The sequence below is a fragment of the Ctenopharyngodon idella genome, chromosome 5 (genome assembly GCF_019924925.1).
Source record: "Ctenopharyngodon idella isolate HZGC_01 chromosome 5, HZGC01, whole genome shotgun sequence".
NCBI lineage: Eukaryota > Metazoa > Chordata > Actinopteri > Cypriniformes > Xenocyprididae > Ctenopharyngodon > Ctenopharyngodon idella.
Genome location: NC_067224.1, coordinates 37334265 through 37349023, shown reverse-complemented (window position 1 = coordinate 37349023; position 14759 = coordinate 37334265). Strand labels below are relative to the sequence as shown.

The 14759-nt window shown below is 35.9% G+C and overlaps 1 protein-coding gene across 2 annotated transcripts; it reads left to right on the top strand.

The window, feature by feature from the left end:
* The first annotated feature begins 6113 nt into the window (after positions 1-6113).
* Positions 6114-14183, top strand: gal3st1a (galactose-3-O-sulfotransferase 1a). Of its 2 annotated transcripts, none has more exons than XM_051895670.1 (3): positions 6114-6442; positions 9571-9717; positions 11081-14183. In XM_051895670.1, exons 2-3 carry the CDS (start codon positions 9587-9589, stop codon positions 12231-12233), a joined length of 1284 nt encoding a protein of 427 aa, XP_051751630.1. In that variant the 5' UTR covers positions 6114-6442; positions 9571-9586; the 3' UTR covers positions 12234-14183. The 2 variants fall into 2 exon arrangements, with proteins under 2 accessions (XP_051751630.1, XP_051751629.1); XM_051895669.1 differs by lacking the exon at positions 6114-6442 and adding an exon at positions 6456-6707.
* The last annotated feature ends 576 nt before the right edge of the window (positions 14184-14759 follow it).

The window sequence follows — 14759 nt, the reverse complement described above, 5'->3', positions numbered from 1 at the left end:
AGTTCTAGCCTAACATTGTCGACACTGCAGAAAAACTACCTTGCCAAGAACCTTTTGACTAAAATGTTTATTAGTTTTAGTGACGTTTATTCATTCATTCTAATTCATTCAGTTTTTATTTAATTTTACTCAAACTCTGTTTAGTCTGTTTTTGGGAAGGTTACAACTTTGGTGTTCAACATATTGTTTCAGAATTGATATTGAAATTTCAACTTCATTTGGTGGTTTTATGTTAAAGCTGCAGTCCGTAACTTTTTTTGGTTAAAAATTATCCAAAAATCAATTTTTCAGCAAGTATATAACCAGCCGATGTTCAAAACTATCTCCTTACCTTAGCCCAATTCACAATGGTAAGTTTGTAATTCGGGTGGTACTGGTGGGTTTCCGCGGGAAATTCGAGCATGTCACCGTTTGTCTCTGCGTCATTGCGTTACGTCTGTTTACATAAAGAACAAGTCCCAGCTAGGAGGCTATATCGCATGTGAGGCAGATCATTTATCGCCTTTTCTCACAGCAGCTGCAATAACTAAACTTATCATTTTGATGGCGGATTGTATGGTGTGACAAATTAATGTTAGAGATTAGACCTATAGGTAACGCTAATACACACTAAATAGCCTACACATAGTCACACAATGCTGATGTTAACATTAACAATTTGAGAAAGTATAACAATAATTTGCACGGTTTGACATGATACAAGCTAAGCGATCGTTAGATTTAATCACCATTGGTAGCACGATTTACTGTAATGGGGTTTTTTTTCCCTCAGTTGGTCAGAACAAGTGGCAGACATGTTACTTACTTGTTCAGATGACATTTTCCATTGAAAATTCTTATGTTGGTCATACTTCAAGACTGCAATTTGTGATTCCAAAGTACAGTTTCCACACCAATGCAGTGACTGACAGCCAACATTAGATTCATCTGCGCTGAGGAGCCGTGCCGAAGCACAATGCATGTACAGATAATAATTCCGCAAACAACTGCAATTGCAGGTTTCAAACAGAGATGGCGACAAAGAGGCAAACCTACGGACTGCAGCTTTAAGTTAGTTTAAGAAAATAAATATGACTATTTATAAAATGAAATTTGATTAGTTAATTAGTTTTTAAAAGAGGTAAATTATCTTTAAAATTTCACATGGTTTTGATTCAGGTTCAGTTAGATGGTCAGTTTACAGATGGTGCAACTTACCCCTAACCTGGGGTAAATTGAGCCACAGGAACACTTTTTTTATATGAAGCCATATTTTTAGAACCCTTTGTCATAGATGTATTCTGATCATTTTAAATGATAGGAAATCCTGAAATTAGATACTTTCATTGTACTTCTGCCTAATTTTCTCTCATCTTGAGGACCACATGAGTAAAAAATGGCTCATCTTACCCCACTCTCCCCTAAACTCCCTCTTTCCTAAACCAAGACAGACTGGGACAGCAAAAGTAAACCTTATTTCTGCCAGATCTGCACTAACAAAATGAAGGCCATCTGTTATAGTGTATTACAAGTAATATGAGTTATGTAATCAGATTACTTTTTCAAGTAATTAAGTAATGCGTTACTTTTAAATTTACAACAAAATATCTTTGTTTTCCCATTTATTGACTGACACGTCTCCTGTCCCCATGCTGAGAGAAATCGCGAGTAAGTGTAGAGGCGTGTAGAGGTGAACATGATGGTTATTGTAGTTAAATCATGCATTTACATCTCACTTGCTCAAAAACAGATTCAGTATTCCAGTATTTCAGTGAATAAAAACAGTGAGATGCAAACTCAGAATATTATGCAAACCTGCAATAATAAAATGTTAAATAACACACTTTATGTATTTATCTCACTTTTAGTCAACTCTGATAACAGATTACTCTAAATTGTAATGTTGACATGCACTCCCTGTAAAGCTGCTTTGAAACGATATGTATTGTGAAAAGCGCTATACAAATAAATGTGAATTGAACTTTATTTACCAATGTCTTTGCTGCTGACCTTTGATGATCTAATCATACTAATAAGCAAAAATTACTTTAGCTAAACATCACATTTGTGTTTCATATTTCATATATATATGTAACGTGCAAGTAATGTACTGTAACACATTACTTTCCATAAAAAGTAACATAATTAGTTACTTTTTTAGTGAGAAACGCAATATTATTAGGCATTACTTTTAAAAGTAACCTTTCCCAACACTGTATATAGGCCTATGTCATATTTATTGTTAATTATGTCACGTTATTTCTATTTTATGTAATAATTATTAATAATTATGGTCTTTCTAAAAACTAACTTCTTTTATTTTCCAGCTGGTTTCACTTCATTGATAAATAACTGCATACCTTAACCAATGGACATGAGACAAAACTTGAATCTTACCTAATATCTAAAATGGATAAACTCATATATTGGGAAATGTAATTTGAGTTTTAACAATTTTCAAATCCACTGAGAATGAAGGTTGATATGAGAAAATGATCATTTCAGGTTGCATTGAATTCCTCATTGTGAATTTTCCAAGTGGTGAATGGAGTCAGATTCTCCTGGTTTAGGATGGCGAGCTGAATTATTTAGCTCTGAATGGTTCTCCAGTGTCCATTTCAGTCTTTTGTGACAGAATTTGATTATGGTAGGTTTTTACTGCCAAGAACTATCAAGGGCAGGCATTGTATAAATCAGAATTTATTTGAAGATTTCAAAAGTAATCCGCTCTCTTTTATTTTGTAAGCATGTGTATAACCCGTGACACAGTCTATTCCTTTGTATGTCACACCCAGAGAACCATTCAAATGTGTTTTTATTGTCTGTGGTGTTTGTTATCAGTGAAGCCCTATACACCCTTGGTACCAGCTTTGTATATTTGTGCTTTTCTTGTATTTGTGGTGGGAATTATGACGTTGGTGTTCTCCTCGCTGCTGTGTAACCCCTGTGGGCTTTAGGCCAGGCGACTCATGGCCTTTTTTTACTAATTCACGTTCACGCACACAAGCATGCAGTGTTTCCCACGTTAGCCATCTGCATTCCAGCCATGTTGCTCTTACACTGCCTAGCACTGGCATGACATTCTGTGTGTCCGTGTGTGTGGATGTAGACAATGAGCTGAGTGTTTAAGACCAGTCAAAAGGAGATGAACAGAATATCTTGTGCTAAACAGTAAGAGTCATTGAGAAGTGAGCAAACTAAAGAGAATGGATTGAGTGATGTCACTCAAGAGAATTGTAAAGTAATGTTTCAAGAGAGGAGAGAGAAATGTATTTTAAGTCTTTTCTTCTATATTGTGATGTATATCAGACTGCTTCTCGAACAAGAAAAAATGTAGGGCGGGACTTGATTTTGTCCATCATGAATTGATTGGATGGCTGTGGTTTGCTATTGGTGGATCTCATGTGAGTGACAGGTTGTCCCGCTCCTCGCGCCAGTAAACACTTCATCAGAGAAGAGATGTCACTGCAAGAGGGAGGGGAAGATCATATTTATCATAAAAAAACAAGAGTTGTCAATTTTGATTTCATGGTGACAATAGGGGTTATTTGGAAGGGGGGGTCATTAATTATTACTTGATTTCAAGCAACATTTTATGAAAATATGTACACTCCTGTTCAAAAGTTTGGGGTCAGGAAGGCTTTTTTATTATGTTTATTTTCAGTAAAGATACATTAAGTTGACCTAAAGTGACAGTAAATACATTTATAATGTAACAAAAGATTTCTATTTTAAATAAATGCTGTTCTTCTGTCTCTCTAAAATCTTCATTTGATAATCAATGCATTTCAAAAACCCACACCTCAAGTCATTCAACCCTGTGGCTAACTAAATGTACTCTAGGGTCTATACAGGGTCACTCTTTTTCCACGTGAAATTGCAACTCCAGTGAATGTGAACAGGAGTTGGATCTCGTTTCATTTCACTACCTCTTACATTAAACTGTCTTTTCTCAGCTTCACTTGAACCATGTCAAACAGTACGGTTAACATTACAAATAATTGTTATGAACACAACTGAGCAGCACCTGTGTTGTTATTGTTACCTAAATCTGAAAAAAAAAATCGTTAATTGAAATAAATCTAAAACAAAGTACAAATATTAAAAAGAAAAACTTTAAAAATGGGCAACTAACTGAAATAAAATAAGTTTAAGTTCAAGTATTAGAATTACTAAAAACAAATGCTAAATAATATGATATATAATATGAAATAAATGACTAATTTGAAATTACAAAAGAAATTACTAATAAAAATGACAAAAGCACATAAAATTGCTAAAAATGACAATTGAAAATATAAAAATTAAAATGAATTCAAATATTCATAATTACTATAATAGTACATAAAACTAAAATAACATTTTTCAGCACAAAGGTCAACATAAAGTGTATACACATTCATAAATTAATTTTTTGTAAAAATACCAAGCGAGTGTCTCAGAGCCAGCAAAAGCTATGAAAAGAGTGACTGTTTATCTCACAGAGTAAGATGCGGCCTGCAGAATTGACATGCATGGTTGTTGTTCTCACTGGAACTACCTACTGTAGCCAAAGCACAATAAAGTCAGCCATTTCCAAAGCCCATAGATTCTGGAAATCAATACTCTGGTCTCATGAGACCAAATCAATCATTTTGGATCTAACAGCATCCAAAATGTTATGGTGTTGCTAGAGGAGGAGTACAATGAGAAGTGCCTGGTTCCCACAGTAAAGTTCAGTGGTAGTAAAGCTCTTATATAGGGATGTATGAGTGCTGAAGGTGTGAGGGAGTTGTGCTTTATCAGTGCTGTCATGAATTCCCACACCACTGTGTAATTTAATACACAAACTTGAAACAGAAGATGTTACCCTTTCCTCATTCCCTGCATTGTTAGGCATTTTTTTCAACATGACAATGGGGATATGCATTCTCCAAAGGTGAAAAACCTTCTGTGGACATGTATTGCACTCAATCTTAACACTCTTGAGCGCCTGTGGGGGATTCTGTAGAGACGAGTTGAGCAACACACCCCATTAAAGATCAGGGCACTTAAGGAGCTCATCATCCAGGAGTTAAACAGAACAGATGTGACAATTTGTCATGAACTTGTACACTTCGTGCCAAGAAGGGTCAGAGCAGTATATTCAAAATTATGGAGGGCATACTATGTGCTAGAATATTATAGATTTGTTGAATTAAATCTAGGGTGTACTCATTTCTGCAATCCTTAATTTAAACAAAATTGTTTTTATACAGTTTTTATTATGTACATGTTTAATACATTTTAGTTTTGCCATCTTTCCATGAATTGTATTAGTGATCATAAAGAAAATACATCTTTTGTATTTGTTCAGAGGGGGTGTACTCATTTATGCTGTACACTGTATATTACATCTTGTAAAAGGGGCATTATAGGTCCCCTTTAAAAACTGTACATATATCGTCTGTGGAAGTATCAGGACCAAAAAATGTTCGTCCAATCAATGTTAAAAATGGACATGCCAAGTAAACACCCTTAGGAAGAGCTTTTGAACTTGCTGGATAATGTATCAAGTGCTTGTGTTTAACTGAAGTTGCCATTCTGAGTGTTTACCCATAAATCCACCTGGAGCAAATCTTTGTATGGAAACTCATAGCAAGCAAACATTGAGATAAGAAGGGATTCTTCCCCATCGGTCTCTAATGTAAACACCCAGCAATGGCAGTGTGAATGAAACACCAACAGTTGTCAAAAGTTCTTCCTGAGCTCATCTACTAGTTCCTAGAGAGTTTCTATATAGAGATATGTGCACAGGTCACTAGAGTTCACATGAAACTAATCATGCAAAAAATACACTTAACTGTAAAATATATTCAAATACAAACAATACTAAGATGTCTTTATCATCTGGGCATTAATGAGTTTAACGTGTTTCTCTCAATTTTAAAACCATTTCCGTGTCACTGATATTTGTGCAGACTCACCTGATCCATGCTAAGAATGTGTTTTTGTTACTTAGACATGGAAAGCTAAACAAACTGGTTCAGTTTGGAGCTTTGTGTACTGCCGTACCTGGAATTTAGTATTGGCCCCTCTCATGCATTTAACTACCCTTTCTAGCAACTTTTTTACTTCAAACCAGCAATCTGTTCTCAATAGCTCTCTATTTTCACCTTGAATAGATCCCTCCTCCGTTCTTTTGTTCCTTTTCCTTCCTCTTACCTATTTTCTCTCGCTAACCCTGTTTCAATCTCTTCCTCTCGTCTCCTGTCTCTTTATGTCTTTCTCTTCCTCACTTCTTCATCCACTCTACTCTGCTGTACCTTCATTCATATATGCAAACAGACACACAGAGTGACAACTGAAGGTCCCCAGACACTAGTCTTGCATGCGTCACAGGAGCACAAGCCGAGCCTCTTTTGTATGCAGTTTAGCCAGCTCAGCTGTACAGCCTGCAGACGGTGGAGGATGAGAGGAGAGGCGGGGGCTTCAAAATCATCAGGTGCGCAGTGTGTGTGTGTGTGTGTGTGTGTGTGTGTGTGTGTGTGTGTGTGTGTGTGTGTGTGTGTGCAGGGTGAATGATCACCTGGATATTTCACAGAAGAGGGATACTGATCTGCTAACCTTGGATAGCACGTCTGGACAATTAACTGCGAAGGAATCAATGTTTTTCCAGTCTTGACAATGCATCTTTGTTAATAAAATCTCTTCAGAGTCATTGCTTTTTTCTACCAATAAAGCTGTGAGAGGGATATCTACATGTTTTGGTAAGATACCAATGCTTTTAATCCTTAATATAAGTTATATTGGGAGAATATATAATATCATTGTCTGTTAACTCGCTGCAAAAATCAGTATTAATATTTTTTGATTTAGTTTTTTTAGTCTAAACATCCTCATAACTAAAAATGTAATTATTAAATTAAGTTCCAAATCATGTTTTTGTGATTTGGTCATAAACCTCACTAAATTCTATTATATTTATTGAAACATAAATGTAAAAACTGACCATTCTGGTAAGAAAAAAATCATTTAAATCCAGATATTTTCTATGAAAGTCTTAATAGCTAATGCAGTTTTGATTCTCAAGTTTTTTGCTCGTTTATGGATGCTAAGATATTTTTACTGGAAAAATTATTTTTATTTTTTATATATTTTATTTTATTTTGTTTTATGTTTTGTTTTATTTTATTATGAAGATAAACTAATTTGTTCTGTCACTATGAACCCTCACAATGCTTAATCTATAAAGAAAAACTATCCCTTTCATTCCTAAATGTTCCACTCTAATCAGACTGCTTAATCTGACTGCTTTCTTGTGGCTAAGTAAAAGAAACCTTTATTCTGTTTGTATCCCATCATTAAACTTCATTACAGTGACTTCTTGTCTATTATGAAGTTGCCAGCAGCACTTTTCTTTGTTAAAACAGAGATTAAACAGATTTTATGCAGAAATTCCCAGTTTTCAGGTCCAATTTTCTAAAAACCCATGAGTAAATACAACTTTCAACATCTCCAAAGACTTTTATACACTGTACTGATAGCTCACAAATACAAAAAACCCACAAAAACAAAACTGGTGTGTGATGGATGCATTTATGCGTTTTATCCTAAATTAGGAGATGCAGCTGCTGTAGCAGTTCTTCGTGATTCTGTAAAATCCTTATTATTATTCGTGACCATCAGCATAACAATGATGATGTTGTTAGTGTTTTTGCTATCAACAAAGGATGACTTTGAAAAATGCAGGGCTAGAGACTGCTGCAAATAAGAACAATGGGTTCCTTCAGACTTCTTCTGTCCTTTCTAGATTTCCAGTCACTGCTGGTGCTTTGTTCCATTGGTCTCTCCATCTATCTTTCGGTGACTGCTCAGCAGCATAAGGCTGTCGCAGTCAGTGCTTCTAACATGCTGTCTTGGTAGTATTAAGTTTTCCACCTGTGGCCCTGCACCGCAGATATCTGATACTGGTCTATGGGGCATGAAGAGATGTGGACAGTGTCACTTTTCTTCTGAATGCATAATTCATTCGCTGGACATCTGGCCCTCATAATGAACCCCGCGGTAGCACAGTCTGAATATCAAATATATTTTTAGTTGGAAAATGCTTTTTAATATTCATTCACCTTTTGAGGTTCTGTGTTTTGTGGGTAGTGACATGTCAAGCAGCACTATACTATGCCTAGGCTATATATATATATATATTATATACTATATATAAATTATATATATTTTTTCCCTTAAATACATAGATATAAGTGATTATTGAACTGCTTTCCGGAATAATATACATTTCATATATTTCATGGTGATTATTTTGATTGGTCAATCACGTCATCCAGAGCTTAGATATTTCCTAATATTCGCTGTCGTCCATGGAAACGCTCTGAACGCTGTACATCGCCTAATTTGAGTAACTTCAACCGGCATATCATAAGTATAATTACTAATACTTTTTTAATAGCTTATTATGCCCTTCATATCACATATCACATATCGCGCTCTCGTTTTGAAACCAAGGCAACTCGCGCCACCTATCGTCTCAGTTATCGATTGTAGTGAAACTTTAAAGCGCTGGTGTTGATGGGCTAATTGTTTTTTTACATTGTATTAACTGTTTTTCTTCGCGTGTACTTCAAGATAATATACAGTTAAAATTATAATTTAATTTAAATTAACTTAAAAAAATTCATGAGCATGTATTTATTTACCTAAGGTGAGTAGCCTAGCCCTAGTTGTGTAGTCAGCAAGATAATGAAGGCCTAGGTAAAACGGTCATTGTTCGCGAATTATACTTATTATATTTATTGTGTTATACTTGCAGCTATATGACCTCAGATGAACAGAGAGATTAGGTTAAATATTTTTATATTTATAAAAAAATAGTTTTACTGGTAACCCATTTCTGTTTTTTCTTCTATTTTCTTCTTTTAAGGCCATTTTAACACAAAGACGGAGAAATGTTATATTGTTTTGTCATAAAAATATGTAATAGAAACAATTTTCGATAATCTTTACAATACATAAGCATTTTGTATTATTGTAATTAATTCTGACTTGATGACAACAAACTGCAAAGTGTCTTCTTTCAAGCAAGACCACAACTAACTAGCCCGAAGGCTTCATGAACTGTCTATTTTAATTTGTTTATGCCATTTCTTGGCTTTGGGTTAAAAATGGGGACGTTAACCTGTTAAATACGTATATATTAGATATTTAATATCTTAAAAACAAACAGTGACCTGTCTCACATCACCTAAAAAGAAAAGATTTTAATCCCACAGCTGAATTAGCTGCAATGCTACTGCAAATCCCCTCATAAGCACATGTTGAGCAGATGTAGATCAAATGGCTCATGGGAGAAAGGCAATTGAGTGAGCAGCAGTGTACCTAAATAATTGGGCACTTGAGATGGTGACGAATGTCTCTTAACACACTAGAAATGCTTCATGCAGCACTAGAGGACTCTGCATACGTAAGCAAAGTACATACCACAGCACATTTAAACTATATTTACGTAAAAGGGCCTTTAATGATACGAGATGAACAACAAATCCATTAGAGTTGCACTCAATAGCACCATATCATTACTGAAGATTCTTTCTCTTTGTTTCATGGTTTTCTTCCAAGGTCCAACCAGGCAGCTATGATGGTTGGAAAGCCAGTCAGGCAGTGGAGGTCCATCTGTAAGGGACTGATCCTGGGTGCGCTGCTGACCACCTGCATGATTCTTTTGTACTGCCTGTCGGCCCCAGAGGTCCAATATGGCCTGCAAGAGTGAGTCCCTTCATGTATTTCGAACAAGAACCAGTCAAAGTTTCATTGGATTATAGTATTTTGCAATGAACCTCATTAAGAAAACGAAGCCTGTTCTGCATTTTGATGTTATTTTCAAGATAATTTATCCCTAAATTCTTGTTCTATTCTATCCTGACAGGAAACAATTTTTAATTATTATTTTATTATTTTTTATTTATTTTTTAAAAAATTCTACTTTACATACTTACATTTTTACATTATATAATTTGCAAAGCTTATATATATGCATGATCTAACATAAAAGTTTGAAACTATATGTTTTTTGGTGTGAAAATATTTTTTTTGTGTATATATATATATATATATATATATATATATACACACACACACACACACACACATATACATTATGTACAGTGCCACTTGAAAGTTTGTGAACCCCTTTCAGAATCTGTGAAAATGTGAAAAATTTTAACAAAATAAAAGAAATAATACAAAATGCATGTTATTTTTTATTTAGTACTGTCCTGATTAAGATATTTTACATAAAAGATGTTTACATATAATTCACAAGACAAAAAAATAGCTGAATTTATTAAAATGACTCCATTCAAAAGTTTGTGAACCACTGATTCTTAATACTGTGTGTGGTTACCTGAATAGTCCACGACTGTTTTTTTTTGTTTTGTGATGGTTGTTCATGAGTCCCTTGTTTGTTCTGAGCAGTTAAACTGAGCTCTGTTCTTCAGAAAAAATCTCCAGGTCCTGCAGATTCTTCAGATTTCCAGCATCTTTTGCATATTTGAACCCTTTACAGCAGTGACTGAATGATTTTGAGATTCATCTTTTCACACTGAGGACAATTGAGGGACTCAAACACAACTATTAAAAAAGGTTCAAACATTCACTGATGCTCCAGAAGGAAACACAATGCATTAAGAGTCAGGGGTGAATCAATGGTTCACAAACTTTTGAATGGGGTCATTTTAATAAATTCAGCTATTTTTTTGTCTTGTGAATTATATATAAACATCTTTCATGTAAAATATCTTACTCAGGACAGTACTAAATAAAAAAAATAACATGCATTTTGTATTATCTCTTTTATTTTGTTAAAATTTTTCACATTTTCACAGATTCTGCAAGGGGTTCACAAACTTTCAAGTGGCACTGTATGTATATATATATATATATATATATATATATATATATATATATACACACACACACACACACATATATATATTTTCAAACTAGCACTTATCTAACAAAGTTAAAATCAATTTGACAGCACTAGTTTTAACAACTCGTTCTAAAGATGATAAAAATATATCTAAAAATAAATTCAAATGACAGTATTTTTGTCCATTTTTGTTTACAGGGTCCCAGTGCCTTACTCATGTGCTCATCGCCCTTCTGCCGCCCACTCCTCAACAATCTCAAACGACTCCCATCATGCCTCTGGGCAGGGAATCTGCACTCCAAAAGTGGACATCATGTTCATGAAAACCCATAAAACAGCTAGTAGCACTTTACTCAACATTCTCTTTCGCTTTGGCGAAAAACACCACCTTAAATTTGCCTTCCCCAACAGCCGCAATGACTTCTTTTACCCCTCCTCTTTCCATCGCTCACAAGTGAAGGACTACAGGCCTGGAATGTGTTTTAACATCATCTGTAATCACATGCGTTTCAACGCTGCTGAGGTGGCCAAAGTGCTTCCAGCCGACACCTCGTACATCACAATCCTCCGGGACCCGGCTGATCTCGCTGAGTCCTCGTTCCACTATTTTGGGCGTGTTGTACCTCTCACATGGAAGCTTTCTGGGGACGATAAGCTGAGAGAATTCCTGACAGATCCAAAGCTTTACTATGACCCAGAAGGATTCAATTCATTCTATCTCAAAAACTTGCTTTTCTTTGACTTTGGACAGGATAATAACTTACATCCAGACGACCCAAAGGTGGATGAGGCCATTCGCGCAATCGCCAAGCGCTTCCAGTTGGTAATGCTTGTGGAGTATTTTGAAGAGTCGCTCATCCTGCTCAAGGACAGCCTCTGCTGGGACATGGAGGACTTGCTTTTCTTCAAACTCAATGCCCGGAAAGGTTCAACCATTTCAAAACTGACTCCAGAGCTCAGGGCCAAGGCGCTGGACTGGAACGCCATCGATTGGAAGCTTTACCAGTATTTCAACGCCACCTTCTGGCGTAAAGTGGACGCTTACGGCCGTGAGCGCATGGCGAGTGATGTCACAGAGCTGCAGCGCAGAAATGCAGAAATGGCTTCCATTTGCATTGAAGGAGGCCACGCCGTTGATGCAGGAAGCATCATGGAGACTTCCATGCAGCCGTGGCAACCCTTCGGTGAGAAGTCGATTATGGGATACAATCTGAAAAAGAATGTCGACAAAGCACACCGAAAGCTTTGCAGGAAGATGCTCACACCAGAGCTGCAGTATCTCACCGAGATGGGCGTCAACCTGTGGATAACGAGACTGTGGGGTCACATAAGACAGATCCTACACTGGTAGCTCAGAGGAAATGTTTTGCTTGGGTGAAAGGTCAGCACTGACTTGTATGCAAAAGACCTAAAACCTGTTTTTCTGTGTCAGAAAGAAATAAAAACATTAAAAGGCATGACTGAATAAAACATTTTCATATTTATATGAATCTTACCCAAATAAGTGGTGACAGTCACATATTTAACATGTTAGTTTTGTGTTCATAAATGTACTGTAAAGGCCCGTTGATGGCAAGAATGATAACTATAAAGATAACTATAATGATATCTATATTAGCATCCACACCAATGCACAATTACGCTGTTTATTATAGGCACGTCTTGCAGTTATGTCGTCTGCTGCTTTAAAGGGTTAGTTCAGCCAAAAATGAAAATTCTGTTATTAATTACTCAACCTCATGTCTTTCCAAACCCGTAAGACTTTCGTTCATCTTCGGAACACAAATGAAGATCTTTTCAATGAAATCTGAGAGCTTTCTGTCCCTCCATTGACAGCCGACGCAACTACCACTTTTAAGCCCCAGAAAGGTAGTAAAGACATCATAAAAGTACTCCATGTGACTCCAGTGGTTCAACCTTAATTTTATGAAGTGTCGAGAGTGCTTTGTTTGAGCAAATAAACATAATTCAACATTTTATTTACAAAATATTAATATCCATTGAGCGTTCACAGGACCACGATGCATGCGTGGTGTTGACGTTGTGTGAATGCGTGTTGGAGATTAATAATTTATTATGTCTTTACTACCTTTCTGGGGCTTGAAAGTGGCTGACAATGGTGGGACAAAGCTCTCAGATTTCATTAAAAAGATCTTAATTTTTGTTCCGAAGAACAAATGTCTTACGGGTTTGGAGTGACATGGAGTGTAATTAACAAAATTTTCATTTTAGGGTGAACTATCCCTTTAAAATTTGCATGAAACTGAATTTTTCTTCCCTATTGTGAATTATATCCAAGTGAAACGGCTTCTTGAGCAAGAAAAAATGTTGGGCAGAGCTTGATTTTGTCCATTGGGAATTGATTGGATCTTTGGATCGCTGTTGTTTACTATTGCTGCGATGTCATGTGAGTGACAGGTTGTCCTGCCTTCGGCCTGAAAAATACATCGTCAGAGAAGAGATGAAATGTTGCTGCAAGAGGGAGGGGAAGTTATTTTCATTAGTTTACGAGAATTTTAAAATAAATAATGGTGTGCCTGGATAAATCATTTATAATAAATGTGGCAATATTCCATAAAAATCAATAAACGTCCATTTTGGTTTTATGGTGATTTAAAATGCTTGAGCTCTTTAAAGCAGAATGGATTCTGATTGGAAGTGATTCCAATGAAATCGTTACTCTGTGCCGCTATCTACATATGTGGTGTGGACACTGCTATTCTTTTAAATTTAGAATGACTTTTAAAACTATATCTTTATAGTTATTGTCCTTGGTTTGAATGGGCCTGAAGTCACCACTATGTATGACAGGAGTGTCCAATCCTGCTCCTGGAGGGTCACTGGCCTGCAAAGTTCAGCTCCAACCCCAATTAAACACCTGAACCAGCTAATCAAGGTCTCACTAGGCATACTAGAAACTTCCAGACAGGTGTGTTGTGGCAAGTTGGAGCTAAACTCTGCAGGACAGTGGCCAGGACCGTGTTTGGACACCCCTGATGCATTACAATACGTAGTGTGTGGGTGCTTGAGTCAATCATAAAAGTGAATCAACTACGCTTGTTAAATGACCTCATTCTTTGAAGCTCTTATTGTTGGTGCCAATGGCCATAGCAATAATTTTCTTATTTCTTAAACTTGTTTAGACTCATTCAGAGCTTTATCACTTGAATGATGAGTAACTCTGGCTAGAATGTTGAGTGGAAAGGTGATTTTAAGCTGAAATGTGATGACCTATTGGGCTTCCTGTGGAAGAGGCCTCTGCAGCCCAAAAAGTGACAAAATAAAAACTTTATGTAACATACATGTGTCTCGTTCATGTTTCATCATCGCATACTTACACAAATCCAGTCTTTCAGAGTTCAGAATGGATAAATGAATAGACACATTTCTTTTGTTTACATTGCATTTGAACGTATTTGTGCAATTCATGCTAATTTCCTGACCAATGATTTCTGATTAAAATGGTTAAGACCATTAAAAGACCACTAAATATTTTCCCATTTTTGGCTTGGCCCATTTTTTTATTTTTTTTCACCCAGGAGTGTATATCATGCGCATCTTGCCCGTAAGCCTATAAGAAGGACCATTTTGGCGTTTCAAGGGTAAGGAATTAGTAATTAGCTTTAGTTAACAATAACAACCATGGCTAATCCTCAAAAGGAATGTAATATAGGCAAAAGCAAAGATAACCGGCACAATAATCTTTCACATGCTTGACCAACACATTTGAACTCATCAGGACACAGGCCTGTAAATGAATACACCTTTGAAAGCAATGTTATTTTCCGGTCAACAAACACACAATAATTATAGTAATAGTTAACCAGAAAAACAAGCAAATAAATAATTAAATAGATAAATATGTACGCATACTTTA